The sequence below is a fragment of the Eptesicus fuscus genome, chromosome 21, assembly GCF_027574615.1.
Source record: "Eptesicus fuscus isolate TK198812 chromosome 21, DD_ASM_mEF_20220401, whole genome shotgun sequence".
Lineage (NCBI taxonomy): Eukaryota > Metazoa > Chordata > Mammalia > Chiroptera > Vespertilionidae > Eptesicus > Eptesicus fuscus.
This window is the reverse complement of record NC_072493.1, coordinates 27,958,281-27,973,047: the sequence shown is the minus strand read 5'-3', so window position 1 is coordinate 27,973,047 and position 14,767 is coordinate 27,958,281. Positions and strand designations below refer to the sequence as shown.

Sequence of the window (14,767 nt, the reverse complement as noted above, 5' to 3'; positions counted from 1 at the left end):
AGCCTTGGATGGCAGCTGCCCAGCTGACACCTGAGGCGCAGGCAAACCTCAGATGTTGGGTGCCCAGCTGCCCAGGGCCGGCCTGAGGTGCAGGCAAGCCTTAGATGGTGGCTTTCCAGCCTCCCAGGGCCGGCCCGAGGCACAGGCAAGCCTCGGATGGCAGATTCCCAGCCACCCAGGGCTGCCCAAGGCTCAGGTAACCAGGGTTGGCCGAGTCTTGCGCTGCCAGCAGTGGCAGCAGCAGAGGTATGATGGGGCATCGCCTTCTCCTGATTGCCAGGTCACCTCCCACCCCTGAGGGCTCATGGACTGTGAGAGGGGGCAGGCTGGGCTGAGGGACAACCCCTCTAGTGCATGAATTTTCATGCACCAGGCCCTCTAGTAATCCATAATAATAAAAGCATAATATGCTAATTAGACCAGATAGCCAAACAACCTTCCGAACATCCTTCTGGACATCCTTCCAGATGAAGCCGCGGTGGTGGGGGCCAAGGCAGAGATAATTAGGGCCAATCAGGCAGGCAGATGAGCAGTTAGGGGAGATCAGGCAGACTGGTTTGGGGTGATCAGGTAGGCAGGCAGAGGTGGTTAGGGGTGATCAGGCAGGCAGGCAGGCGAGTGGTTAGGGGTGATCAGGCAGGCAGGCGAGTGGTTAGGGGTGATCAGGCAGGCAGTCGAGTGGTTAGGGGTGATCAGGCAGGCAGACAGAGTGGTTAGGGGTGATCAGGCAGGCAGAGTGGTTAGGGGTGATTAGGCAGGCAGGCAGGCGGTTAGGAGCCAGTGGTCCCGGATTGCGAGGAGGATGTCCGACTGCCGATTTAGGCCGGATCCCGCAGGAACTTGCCTAAACCGGCAGTGGGACATTCCCCAAGGGGTCCCGGATTGTGAGAGGGTGCAGGCCAGGCTGAAGGACCCCTTCAACTTCCACCGTGCACGAATTTCGTGCATCGGGCCTCTAGTTACTTTATAAACCACACTCATTCAGCAAAAATCAGTGGAGCACTTGGGAAGCCCAGCATATAGGAGGGTCCCCACAGGGCTAGGGTGAACTCAGAGATTTCCTGTGGGACATGGTAACTGTCAGCAGAGCTCCAGCTAAGGTGAAGAATGAAATCATTGAGACACTCGCCAGAAGGGCCAAAATCCTGTCATCAAGAGAAATTACATTTTAATGCAACATTTTAAAAACTCAAAATGAATGCAAAAAAATCCATGATGAACAAAATATCAAACTTTTAAATAAGGACAAGATCAAAATTAATGCAGATAAATCCATAATGAACAAAATACGAGAAGTTTAAATAAAGACAGCATCAGTATTGGTGAGTCTCCCTTTGCCTTAGGCTCCACTGTGGCTTGTCTTGGCACCGTGACTAATCCTGTCTTTGTTTAAAATTTTGAGGATTTTTTTCATCCTCAGTTTTCTGCCTTAATTTTGAATTGGTAAAATATTGCACTAAAATATTATTTATCTTGATAACTGAGTTTTTGGTACTTTCTTTCAGAAAGCAAGTGCCTCACTCACCTCACCCTAGTCCAGCTCGATAGCTAACTCACTAGTTAGTCCGCATTGTTGAGGGTGTGCAAGACATTGTGCTGAGAATTAGACTTGCACCGGCTTGTTTTAATTCCTAACAGTCTTATGCCCTGGGGTCTCGTATTAACGGAAGAGCAGAGAAGTTGAATAATCTGCCCCAAATCCACACTAGGTGGAGGTGGAGGGGATCAAATTAAGTCTAAAGCCAATTGCTTTGGCCACGTTCAGGGACAAGGAAAAGGAAGGCGTGAGGAAACAAGAGCAGGTGCAAAGGCATTGGAGCAAGCATAAGGTGGCTCCCTTCGCTGCCGGAAGCTGTCCCTCCAGCTGAAGGAGCCAGCTGTGCACGCAGGGCCTCTCAACAGTGACATTTCACACCACGGAGAGTCACCAGGAAGAAAACATGCATCCAAGACTTGTGTTTGGAAGCTGATTACTTAACCTTTTCCCAAAGAGTCTTCGACAAATATCGCATACCCCCCAAATGAATTATTTTTCTTTTCATAAAACTCAAGTGGACGCATCTCCATTTCTCTGCAGAAAGAGCACCTGCAGAGTAATCACTGGGAACCCAGGGTCTGAATGGAAATTAATGCTGTTGATGAAATCAGCAGTCTAAAACAGTGAAGAATATTGGACTGAAAAGACAATGGTATTTGCATCCTTTTAAGCAACCGCCTTGATTTGCATAATGGAGATGTCAATTCTACTAGTATTGCAGGAGAAAAACATCAACCTACCTGGGCTCACATTAACACTGCCTGCTCTCTACAGCTCTCTTAAGGGCTTGGAACACCACCATGCCTTGCCCTTTTGAAAGAGAAAAATGTGAAACTCCTACATTCATCAAGGGAGTCTTTTGTGAAAGAGAAATGAGACACATCACGGGCTGGTACCTGCTCCCCTGTCTGCAAGAACCAACAAGACAAATTTCTACTGGAGACCAGGACCAGGAAGAGCTCACTGTCTGCATATGAATGGGCATTAATTTGGTTGTCAGGAAATGAACAGTACATAACCCAACCTTGGGCCCTATTGGCCTCAACTGCTAGAAATCATAGCATCAACTTTAGGACCCAATTATATTAATCTCATTATTTCTATGTCTGTTAACAGCTTCTCCGTAGGCTTCTATTTAGAGCAGTGTTTAGCAGCTGTGGGTACACATCAGAATTACCGGAGTGCTTTATAAAAATGCAGGTGCAAGGGCCCCACTTTAGTGTTGGACCCAGATATGGGTATTTTTTCATTCGCAATTTCAGAGAATGCTTTGATAGCCCAATGGAAAAATAACCCAATGTAGACTTTAATAGAATTATTTCCAAATGTGCAAAGAAAGGCTACCTGGTAGCCCTCACACTGTTTGGTGTAACTAAAAATAAAACTAGCTTTGACTCCTCATAACTCAAAACCAGTAGAGGTTACAACAAGGGAAAGGAGGATAATTCAACTCCAACTTACTTTGACCTGAATTTATGCCAAGTGAGACTTTTGCCTGAATTATTTAAAAAAAAAATGCCCTGAGTTGCCTCTTAATACATCTTGTACAGTTGGCCCCATGTATATTCAAATAGTGTTTTCTCTGATTATTTTCCATGTAGCTAAAGTCACCTTGATCAGATCAAAATTCCCCAAAGTTATTTTTTAATATACAAATTTATTACATCACTTTTAATCATACCTGCTCCCAGTGGATATGAGCGAGTGATTCATCTCCATAACAGAGTTCACTTATAATGTCCTCCAGGTATTTTTCACCGCTGGCTTATGTGACCACCTTTGTTTACATTTAGTTCAGAAAGTACAGATTTAAGAAGAGGCAGGTAGTAACTAGACAGAAGATCAATGCAGCCGGTTTCGGTGGGAGCTTTAACAAGTCCGTAGCTGTCAAGTGAAGCGTGAATAGACATTGGTAAATCCCAATTAATATACAGCTGTAATCACAGCAGGAATTAGTGATGTTTTCTCCTCCACACAACAAACCTCTTAGAAGTAGCTTCATTAATGTGATGTTTCTAGTTTGGTTCATATTTTCTTCTCATTTTCCCTGATTCTAGGTCTTTCTGTTCTCTTCTGCGGTCACTTTTTCATGTGGAGCTTTTGGGGGCTGATGTCATTCTGCCACTTCTGCTGTCCCTTCCCCTGCAGTTGCCTGGAGTGTGATATTAAAGTGAGCAGCTACCAGCCACAATGACATACACTTCAGATCTCTCTTTGTCTTATAACCTCTATTTCAGTTTTGAACAAGTCTGCCTAATTCCAAAGGCAAGAGCTACACCTCTCCCGGATAAGGCCAACAAATATTCTTACCGACTTGGCAATTTCTTTTAGATAATAAAATATCAAGAATATTTGAATTAAAATCAATGGGATATTCATTTTTTTAAAAAAAACTATCAATTGGCACTACCATTTCCTAGAGCATACTTAGAAAGTCAGTATTGTGAAAGTTTGAACAGTTACATTAGTTTAGCTCAATTGTATACTGATTCCTTTTTCTTTATAAGTGTACTTCACAGTTCAAACACACACTGTTCAAGGGGCAACTGTATTTTTGATTCTAGATTGGGAATCTGAGTATGCGGAGGGCTGACTGGTAGTAATAATACACAGATTTGCAATTGCTCAAAGGGTCAGTACCCCAACCCATGTGTTGTTCAAAGGTCAAGTCTACTTACATGCAATAATATATTTCATAAGAATTAAGTAATTATTTTAAATCCTCATCCAAGGTTATTTTTTCCATTTATTTATTTATTTTTGAGAGAGAGAGAGAAAGTGGAAGTGAGGGAGAGAAGGGAGGGAGAGAGAGAAATATCAATGAGAAAGAGACAATGATTAGTTGCCTCCTGCTCCTGCCCCAGCTGGGGCTGGGGATCGTACCTGCAACTGAGGTACGTGCCCCCTTGGCCACAGAATCCAACCCTTGACCCATTGGTCCATGGGCTGACACTAACCACTGAGCCAATATGGCCAGGGCTAATGTTTGCTTTTGGAAAACAGTTTTACAATTCCTGTATGTAGTAATTAGGTCCTAATCCTTGATGCCATGGTGTTTGGTATTAGGTAAATGATTGAATCTATAATTGTAGTCATGCATTGCATAACAACATTTTGGTAAGGACCACACATATACAATGGTGGTCTCATCTATAATAATAAAAGGGTAATATGCTAATTAGACTGGGCGTCCTTCTGGATGACCTTCCAGATGAAGCCAGGGCTGCAAGGGAAGCCCGGGTCCTGGGTGCCTGCCTAGCAGACGGAAGGAAGCCTGGGTCCCAGGTGCTAGAAGGAAGCTGGTGCTGGCAGCTGGGGGAAGGAAGGCCTACTCTTGCATGAATTTCGTGCATTGGGCCTCTAGTGAGATTATAATGGAGCTAAAAGATTTCATTTATACACACACACACACACACACACACACACACATACATACACACATACATACATACATACATACATATATATACATACTAGAGGCCCGGTGCACGAAATTCATGCACGGAGGGGGGTTGTCCCTCAGCCCAGCCTGTACCCTCTCCAATCTGGGACTCCTAGAGGGATGTCCGACTGCCCGTTTAGGCCCGATCCTGATGGGATCGGGCCTAAACGGGCAGTCGGACATCCCTCTCACAATCCAGGACTACTGGCTCCCAACTGCTTGCCTGCCTGCCTTCCTGATTGCCCCTAACTGCTTCTGCCTGCCAGCCTGATCACCCCCTAACCACTCCCCTGCCAGCCTGGTTGATGCTTAACTGCTCCCCTGCCAGCCTGTTTGGCCCCAACTTCCCTCCTCTGCCAGCCTGGTCACCCCTAACTGCCCTCTCCTGCAGGGTTGATCACCTCCAACTGCCCTCCCTTGCAGGCCTGGTCCTTCTCAACTGCCCTCCCTTGCAGGCCAGGTGCCTCCCAACTGCCCTCTCCTGCTGGCCATCTTGTGGTGGCCATCTTGTGTCCACATGGGGGCAGGATCTTTGACCACATGGGGGCAGCTATATTGTGTGTTGCAGTGATGATCAATCTGTATATTACTCTTTTATTAGATAGGACAGAGGCCTGGTGCACAGGTGGGGGCCAGCTGGTTTGCCCTGAAGGGTGTCCCTGATCAGGGTGGGGTTCCCTTGGGGCATGGGGCGGCCTGAGCAAGGGGCCTGTGGTGGTTTGCAGGCTGGCCACGCCCCCTGGCAACCCAAGCGGAGGCCCTGGTATCTGGAATTTATTTTCCTTCTACAATTGAAACTTTGTAGCCTGGAGCGGAGCCAAGCCTGCTGCTCCCTCCGGGGCGGCAGCCATTTCTGTGGCAGTTAATTCACCTTCTACAATTGAAACTTTGTAGCCTTAAGCAGGTGAGCCCCGCCAGGGTGTGCGGAAAGCTTTGCTTCCCCTGTTGCTGCCGGCAACCCTGGCCTGCTCTCTCAAGCTCCATTCTGCCTCCATTTGTTTGAATTTGTTTACCTTCTATAATTGAAACTTTGTAACTTGAGTGGAGGCTTAGGCCTGCAACAGCTATGGAAAGCTTGGCTTGCTCTGTTACCTGGGAAACCTTGCTCTCTGTGGCTGTAGCCATCTTGGATGGGGTTAATTTGCATACTCGCCCTGATTGGCTGGTGGGCGTGGCTTATGTAGCAGAGTGATGGTTAATTTGCATATTACCATTTTATTAGAGAGGATGTGTGTGTGTGTGTGTGTGTGTGTATATATAAAATTGATTTTTTATAGAGAGGAAGGGAGAGGGATAGTGAGCTAGAAACATCGATGACAGAGAAACATTTATCAGCTGCCTCCTGCACACCCCCTACTGGGGATGTGCCCACAACCAAGGTAAATGCCCTTGACTGGAATCGAACCTGGGACCCTTCAGTTGGCAGGCCGACACTCTATCCACTGAGCCAAACCGGTTAGGGCTATACTATACTTTTATAATTATTTTAGAGCGTACTCTTTCTATTTATAAAAGGAAAAAGTTTGTGGTAAAACAGTGAGCCCTGTTACTCCAGCAGCAGCCATACATCCTGTGTTTGCTGTGTCTCTTAATTGCATAATTTTCTCTTGTGCTTTATTTAATATCATGTTGTTTTGTATAGTAATATACTTTACAGGCTTGTAGCCTAGGAGCAATAGGCTATCCCATGTAGCCTAGGTATGCAGTAGGCTATACCATCTAGGTTTGTATAAGTGTACTAGTATTCTATTATGTTTGTGTAACGATAAAATCGCCTAACCACACATTTCTCAGAATATATCCTTATCATTAAGGGGCGCATGACTGTAAACACATTCCTTGGACTGAAGTGACTCAGCAGGTACTTGGGTCAAATGCATAAGGGCAGTGGATATTACCTTAAATGGTATCACATCAATAATTACTGTGAAACATTGTGTTCTGTTTTAAAGTACTATTTTTTTTAAAGATGGGGTTATTAGCAATAGGAAACACATTGAGCTTTTATGATGTATACTAGAGGCCCAGTACACAAAATTCATGCGGGGGTGGGGTTTGCCCCTTAGCCCAGCCTGCACCCTCTCCAATCTGGGACCCCTTCAGGGATGTCTGACTGCCCGTTTAGGCCCAATTCCACCAGGCAGTCTGTCATCCCTCTCACAATCCAGGACTGCTGGCTCCCAACTGCTCGCCTGCCTGCCTTCCTGATTGCCCCTAACCGCTTCTGCCTGCAAGCCTGATCACCCCCTAATCATTCCCCTGCCAGTCTGATCAACACCTAACTGCTCCCCGGCCAGCCCGATTGCCCCTAACTGCCCTCCCCTCCCGGCCTGGTCACCCCTAACTTCCCCCCCCCAACTGCCCTCCTCTGCAAGCCCGGTCCCCCCAACTGCCCTCCCCTGCAGGCCTGGTCCCCCCCAACTGCCCTCCCCTGCAGGCCTGGTTCCCCCCAACTGCCCTCCCCTGCAGGCCTGGGTGCCCCCCAACTGTCCTTCCCTGCAGGCCTGGTTCCCCCCAACTGTCCTCCCCTGCACTCCTGGTCCCCCCAACTGCCTTCCCCTGCTGACCTGGTCCCCCCCACTGCCCTCTCCTATAGGCCTGGGTACCCCCCAACTGCCCTCCCTTGCTGGCCTGGTCTCCCCCAACTGCCCTCCTCTGCCAGCCTCATCACCCCCAACTGCCCTCCTCTGCTGGCCTGGTCACCCTAACTGCCCACAACTGCCCTCCCCTGCAGGCCATCTTGTGGCGGCTATCTTGTGTCCACATGGGGGCAGCCATTTTGTGTCTTGAAGTGACGGTCAATTTGCATATTACTCTTTTATTAGATAGGATTTTTTTGGCACTATATACAGTATATCTGATAAGGACCAAATCTTCTGATAGGTCAGAGATCTACCTTGCCATAGATAAAAGGTCTTCATTCAGTTATTTTTAACAGCAAACATTTACTGAATTCTTACTGAGTTATGGGCTGCAGTTGCAAAGACCTTTGAAGATATGGGTGGATGTGGCAGGCTTGCCATTTGAGGACAATACAGCTCCAATCCCCAGTTGTTGCTCAGTGTGGTCAGTTAGTATCTGGGGAAGGTCCGTTGTTTTCTGAGATAAGGTCACTTAGGAAGACTTTACTGTGTCAACAGTCCAGAGTACAGTCATCTTCTTTCTACACTTAGAAGTCTGATTTGATATACATCCAGAGGTGATTTGTATCTGGGAATGGACTTTTATTAATTAAGCTCATGAGAGATGAATATGTAAGCCAGAATGCAAATGTATTCACTTATAGTGAGAAACCAAGGATCATCTGACTTCTATTGATAGACTATTTGTAATAGAGAGAACTAAAGTTGTGTCTGGATGAGTCTATTAATCTTTCATAAAACTAAACTCTGGTCCTTGAATGAAATCTCTGTTAGAGAAGCTTCTGTAACCTTCTATGTACAGATGATTTCACAGGGTGAATGTCTGAGCAGTGGCTTTCCACATTCCTAGCATTCTTTCTTTGGGGAAGATGCCTCTAACCTAGCACAGAACATAGTTTCAAGATATGCTTCTCCTCCTGTTCTTTGTGCCTCTCCCCCCTGCATGGCCTTCTCCCCTTTTATCACATTTACAACTATGCCAAGCATTTCATTTGCATTTCTCTTTTAATCTTCATAATTTCCTTATAACTTAAAATTGCACCCCCATTGTATGATGAGAAAATGGAGTCTCACTGCGATTCATTGTAGTACCCTAGGTCACATGACCAGAGCTGCAGTCAGGAGGTATATTCTGTGGTCAGTTCCTTGAAGATAAGAGCCAAGATATGGTATTGACCATAGCAGTTCAGGGTGAGGAAGAATAAGCCTGACAAGTAATGAGAATGTTTTAAGGGCATGTGTGTTTAGAAAGCGGAATAGTGTAAGACGTGAGGGGAGGGGGGGAAATGGAATTGGTCTGTGATCTGTTAGTGATGTCTGCCAAAGGGTGAAGTAGAGGATATGGTAGTGGGAACATGATACATTTACCCTCCAGGATGGAATTTGTAAGTTCTTTTTTTAATTTATTTATCTTTATTGTTGAAAGTATTATAGATGACCCCTTTTTCCCCATTGACCCCTTCTAGCCTGCACCTGCCCCTGCCCCAGGCCTTCACCACTGTATTGTCTCTGTCCATAGGTTAAGCATACAAGTTCTTTGGTTAATCTCTTCCCACCCTCCCACACCCACTCATCCCCACCTTCCCTCTGAGATTCTACAGTCTGTCCCATGCTTCTATGTCTCTGGATCTATTTTGTTCATCAGTTTATTTTGTTCTTTAGATTCCACATATGAGTGAAATCATGTGATACTTGTCTTTCTCTGACTGGCTTATTTCGTTTAGCATAATAATCTGCAGGTCCCTCCATGTTGTCTCTTTTTTACTGCTGTATAGTTTTCCATGGAAGTTGTAAGTTCTTAATTCATACGACATACACACCCTTGATGGGATCCCAGTGACCTAGGCAGGACAGACAATTTTTGTGATGGATAATAGTTTCACAGTAAAATGTGCTCTAACCAATCTTACTGTAATTTGAATATTCTGCAACTTACTCCAACTCTTAAATACAATAACAGATTGCATTTGGAACCAATCACCTGTAAATGTACATCCTCCTGGGAGGGAGAGGTGCTTGGTGTTTCCATCATGATAGAACCCTGTTTTGTGATGGGATGGACTCTTCCATAGATTGAGAACATTTCCTGGAGAAAGTGGGGGAGCCATTGGGGGCTTTCTAAATAAAGAAATGGTACAATCAGGTATGTATTTGGAAGTAGCTATGTGGGAGATGGAGTGAAGGAGAGAGGGGTGCCTGGAAGGCTGAGGATCTGTTTTCATTACAGTAGTACTGACAGGAGGTCAAGAAGGTGTGGATAAGAGCAGAGAGACTGAGGGGAAGGGGTGAATGCAATGAAGCTGATCTCCAGGCACCAGCTCCCTGTTGTTCATTGAACACTTTCGGGATGGCTACTGTATGCCAGGCAGTCTTCTCAGTGGTCTTTGAAGTCACATTCTTTTGCCAACATATTGGAGAGTCGTTGATATGTAGTGTACGCCAGGCTTTCGGCCCTATAAAATGTGACACACTTCAACCAGTCAAGGAGATTTCAATGTCAAATATGGCTTTAATGTGAATCCTTGCAAGCCTTGCCTCCTGCACAGTGCTTAGCACATAAATATTTAATATATATCCCATGGGTGAAGAAATGGACAGGTGACCAAAGGGATGGAGTTAATAAACTAGTTAAAGGATATTCAAGCTAGACTTTTAAATGCCTGAAACTGTTTCAAGGTAAGATCTGGACTCTTTTTGAGGAAACATATTTCTATCTTCTGATCTGTGCAGTTACTGAAAACAGGAAAAAGATGGAAGATATCAATACAGATAAAAATATTTATCTTAGAATGCACCAAGCCAGCAAGAATGATAGCCTTTGAAAGCAGTATGTCTCCAAATGTATCCCTAAGACAACAGGTATCTAAATTTCTTGAGTGCCTGTGTTAAAGTATGGATCCCTGGGCTCTGCCCCAAACCTACAGAATTAATCCCTCACAGAGGGGAAGAGAACTTTAAACAAACTCCTCAGTACATTCTGCTGCACTGAATAATAGTGAGAATACTGTTATAGGGTTCAAACCAAGCTTCCTGAGGACATAAAAAACCTGCGAAGTAAGGCTCTGTTATGGAAGCAGCTAATGTGGACTAACTGAATTTTCTTTAAAAATCTTTTAAAACAGCAGGGGCACTAGTCTCTCTTGGTTTACCTTTGAGCCAGGAAGGACCTAAGGTTTAGGGGCTCAGCTGAGCCCCACCTGAAATCCCTTAACAACGATCAGGCTCACAGAGGGTTGCATAAGAATGTTACCACTTCAGGAACAAGGAAGAAGAGCTGCAGAGTTTTACTCTCCACAATGTGATGTCTTTTCCAATAACAGTAATAAAAGGAAAGTGTTATCTTTAATGCATCTCCTTGTTTTATGTATTTAGCAATAAATATTAATAACCTTTATTTTTTTCTAAGTGTAAAAGTAATGCATGTTTGTAACTTAAAACTAGAAAGTGCTAAAAAGCATAAAAATCACCCATAGTCCACCACCCCAAGATAAGCAGTGTTGATATAGCTCCTTCCAGACTTTTTAGTATGTAAATACACATATAATTTTACCAAAATGTAGTCATGCAACCTGTTTTATACAATCTTAATGGAGGTAATATCTAAGTCACATATACATCATTTTTTAAAAATATATATAGTTTTTGATTTCAGAAAGAAAGAGAGAGGGAGAGAGGGATAGAAACATCAATGATGAGAGATTCATCGATCAGCTGCCTCCTGCACGCCCCCCACTAGGGATCGAGCCCGCAACCCAGTCATGTGCCCTTGACCAGAATCAAACCTGGGGCCCTTCAGTCTGCAGGCCAATGCTCTATCCACTGAGCCAAACCGGCTAGGGCTATATCATCATTTTTTAATGATTGCAGAGTCATTGAAAAACCAGTATTCCTCTTTATTTTATTCCTTAGTTTTGATGTTTGAGTTGTTTAGGGTTCCATGTTAGGCCATGGGGGGAAAAAAAGATACATTTGCAGAAAGATTGTAAGAGATGGTACACAAAGATAGCACTACTCTATCATAAACTTCCTGTTCTTGTCACGGCCCAGAAGATGTAGACTTTCCATGGTTGCAGTGCTTGTGCTCTCTTTCTGTTTTCTGCTCTATAGGAGGAGCCACCATCTTCCCCCAGGCCCTCATCCCTGGCTTGTCATTCAGCTTCACTAAAGATGACTTGCTTTACTTAATTATTCATCAGTCATTGCACAGACATTTATTGAGCATCGCCTATGTGTCAGCACTTTGTGAGACCCTCATTTAAGTGTTGAATAAAATATCTGTTATTCTTCTCTTGTTTAGTTATAGACTAACTAGAGGCCTGGTGCACGAAATTCGTGCACGGGGGAGGGGGTTGTCCCTCAGCCCAGCCTCCACCCTCTCCAATCTGGGACCCCTCGAGGGACATCCCTATCACAATCCAGGACTGCTGGCTCCCAACTGCTCATCTGCCTGCCTTCCTGATTGCCCCTAACCACTTTTGCCTGCCAGCCTGATCACCCCCTAACCACTGCCCTGCCAGCCTGATTGATGTCTAACTGCTCCCCTGCCAGCCTGTTTGCCCCCAACTTCCCTCCTCTGCCGACCTGGTCACCCCTAACTGCCCTCCCCTGCAGGCTTGATTGCCCCCACCTGCCCTCCCTTACAGGCCTGGTCCTTCCCAAATGCCCTCCCCTGCTGGCCATCTTGTGGTGGCCACCTTGTGTCCACATGGGGGCAGGATCTTTGACCTTATGGGGGCAGCTATCTTGATCTTGTGTGTTGGAGTGATGGTCACTCTGCATATTACTCTTTTATTAGATAGGATAGAGGCCTGGTGCATGGGTGGGGGCCAACTGGTTTGCCCTGAAGGGTGTCCCGGATCAGGGTGGGGATTCCCTTGGGGCATGGGGCAGCCTGGGCGAGGGGCCTGTGGTGGTTTGCAGGCTGGCCACACCCCCTGGTGACCTAAGTGGAGGCCCTGGTATCTGGGATATATTTATCTTCTACAATTGAAACTTTGTAGCCTGGAGCAAAGCCCAGCCTTCTGCTTGCTCCGTGGCTGCCGCCATTTCTGTTTTGATTTGTTTACCTTCTATAATTGAAACTGTGTAGCCTTAAGCGGAGGCCTGGGCCGACCAAGGCAGGTTGAAAGCTTGGCTCCCTCAGTCGCTGGGGGCAACCCTAGCCTGCTCTCTCCAACTCCATGGCTGCCGCCATTTTTCTTGGGATTTATCTTCTATAATTGAAACTTTGTATTCTTGAGTGGAGGCCTGGGCCCGCCAGGATGTGTGGAATGCTTGGCTTCGTCTATTGCTGGAGAAACCCAAGCCTCCCTCCTGCTCTCTGTTGGCAGCAGCCATCTTGGTTGGGGTTTATTTGCATATTTGCTCCTGATTGGCTGGTGGGCGTGGCTTGTGGGTGTGGCTGGTGGGTGTAGCAGAGTTAGGGTCAATTTGCATATTACTCTTTTATTAGGTAGGATGATCAAACCAGAGTCACTGATCAAAAAGGCTAAGTTGGAAATGCGAGTCATTGTTACTGTAATCTGAAGTACTAGAAATTCAGGGAGCTTGTATTAGTTAGCTATTGCTGCATAACAAATTATCTGAGTGACTTAAAACAACACACAGTTATTAACGTACTACAGGCCCAATGCACAAAAATTTGTGCAAGAGTAGGCCTTCCTTCCCCCGGCTGCTGGCACCGGCTTCCCTTCGACACCCAGGACACGGGCTTCCCTCCTCTGACTGCTGGCAGGCACCCAGGACCCGGGCAGCTTCACTCCAGCCCTGGCTTCGTCTGGAAGGATGTCCAGAATGATGTCCAGTCTAATTACCATATTACCCTTTAATTATTATAGATGAGTTCTTTAGGTCAGGTGTCTGGCATGGCTTAGCTCTGCTTAAGAGTTTCTCACAGGCCACAATCAAGGTGTCAGCCAGGGCTTTAGTCCTCTCCAGTCTCAATTGAAGAAAGGTCTATTTTAAAACTCATGTGGTTGTTGGTAGGAGTGAGTTCCATGTGGACTGTCAGATTGAGTGTTTCAGTTTCTTGCTGGGTGTTGGCTAGAGGTCACCCTCTGCTCCCTATCATGTGGGCCTCTTGCTTCATTAACATGTGTAATTGAGAAAGTACCAGGTAGGTGGAATTCATAGTCTTTTGTAACCTAATTACAGGAGTGACATCCCATCACTTTGCCATCTTCTTAGAAACCAGTCACTAGGTTTAGCCTACACTCAAGGCAGGGGATTCTCCAACTGTGTAAATATCAAGAAGTGGGGATCATGAAAGACCATCTTTAGAATCAATGCTAAGTTCACAGATCTTACAGATAGTGCCAAAACCAAAGCTGTTTAATAAAAAAAGGTTAACTTAAAAAATGTTGCTTTGTTGTCAGAAGGACTAGAAATTCGTGAGGCTTCACATTTAGACTCATTTTTAAGTTTAGGGACATGAAGAAATAGGTCAACATATTTACATTTGCTAAATATACACTTCATGTTGTTTATATAGGATTTTACTACACATACTTCTATGTCAATATTTTCATTTGATTTTTTTTTAAATCTAGAAAGTAGGAACAGAAGTTGTTATCTCAAATTTAAAAATAGTGTTAATTGAGCCTTGGCAAGTAGTCAGGAGTCAGCTAAATTGCTATATCTTGCCCCCAGTTCATTTGTTGGTTCAACAAATATGTATGATCAAGTATTGTGTGCTCAGCACCATACTGGGCACCATACCAGGGCCCATTGTTGCACAAAACCAATGTGTTGTTGTTTTTTTGCCTTCCAAGAACCTAGTATCTGATCAGGATGAAATATCAAGTAATCTCACAAAAATATGATTTCAAACTTTAAAATTTTTAAATGGATGTAAAAAGTTATAGATCATGGTTTACATATGCACATTTACCAACATACTAGTTTGGAACCCCAGCTAGTCCATTACTTACATCTCTTATCTGGACAATATTTAAAAACTGTCCAACTGCACCTTTAAGATTTGTACACTTAACTGGGGGTGAGACATGTTTAGAACATCCTAGGAGGGAAAGGCACAGGTACTGAGGTAGTTTGTGAAAGGAGACATGGCTGCTTATTATTATTTTGGAAGTGATGGGTATGTTTAAGGCATAGATTGTGGTGGTGGTTTCATGGGTGTGTCATCTC

At 45.1% G+C, this 14,767-nt stretch overlaps 1 protein-coding gene across 9 annotated transcripts in view; it reads left to right on the top strand.

The window, feature by feature from the left end:
- The window catches only part of CDH13 (cadherin 13), a 1,044,015-nt gene that overhangs the window by 601,921 nt on the left and 427,327 nt on the right, over positions 1-14,767 (top strand). Inside the window, exon 6 of one of the 9 annotated variants that reach the window (XM_054709958.1) lies at positions 10,744-10,771. The exons of 7 other annotated variants lie outside the window; for them this stretch is intronic. In XM_054709958.1, coding sequence (XP_054565933.1) covers positions 10,744-10,755 — 12 coding nt within the window. In that variant the 3' untranslated portion in view covers positions 10,756-10,771. Of the gene's footprint in view, positions 1-3,594; positions 3,700-10,743; positions 10,772-14,767 lie in introns of those variants that run through there. One more of the 9 variants, XM_054709956.1, reaches the window with a different exon arrangement.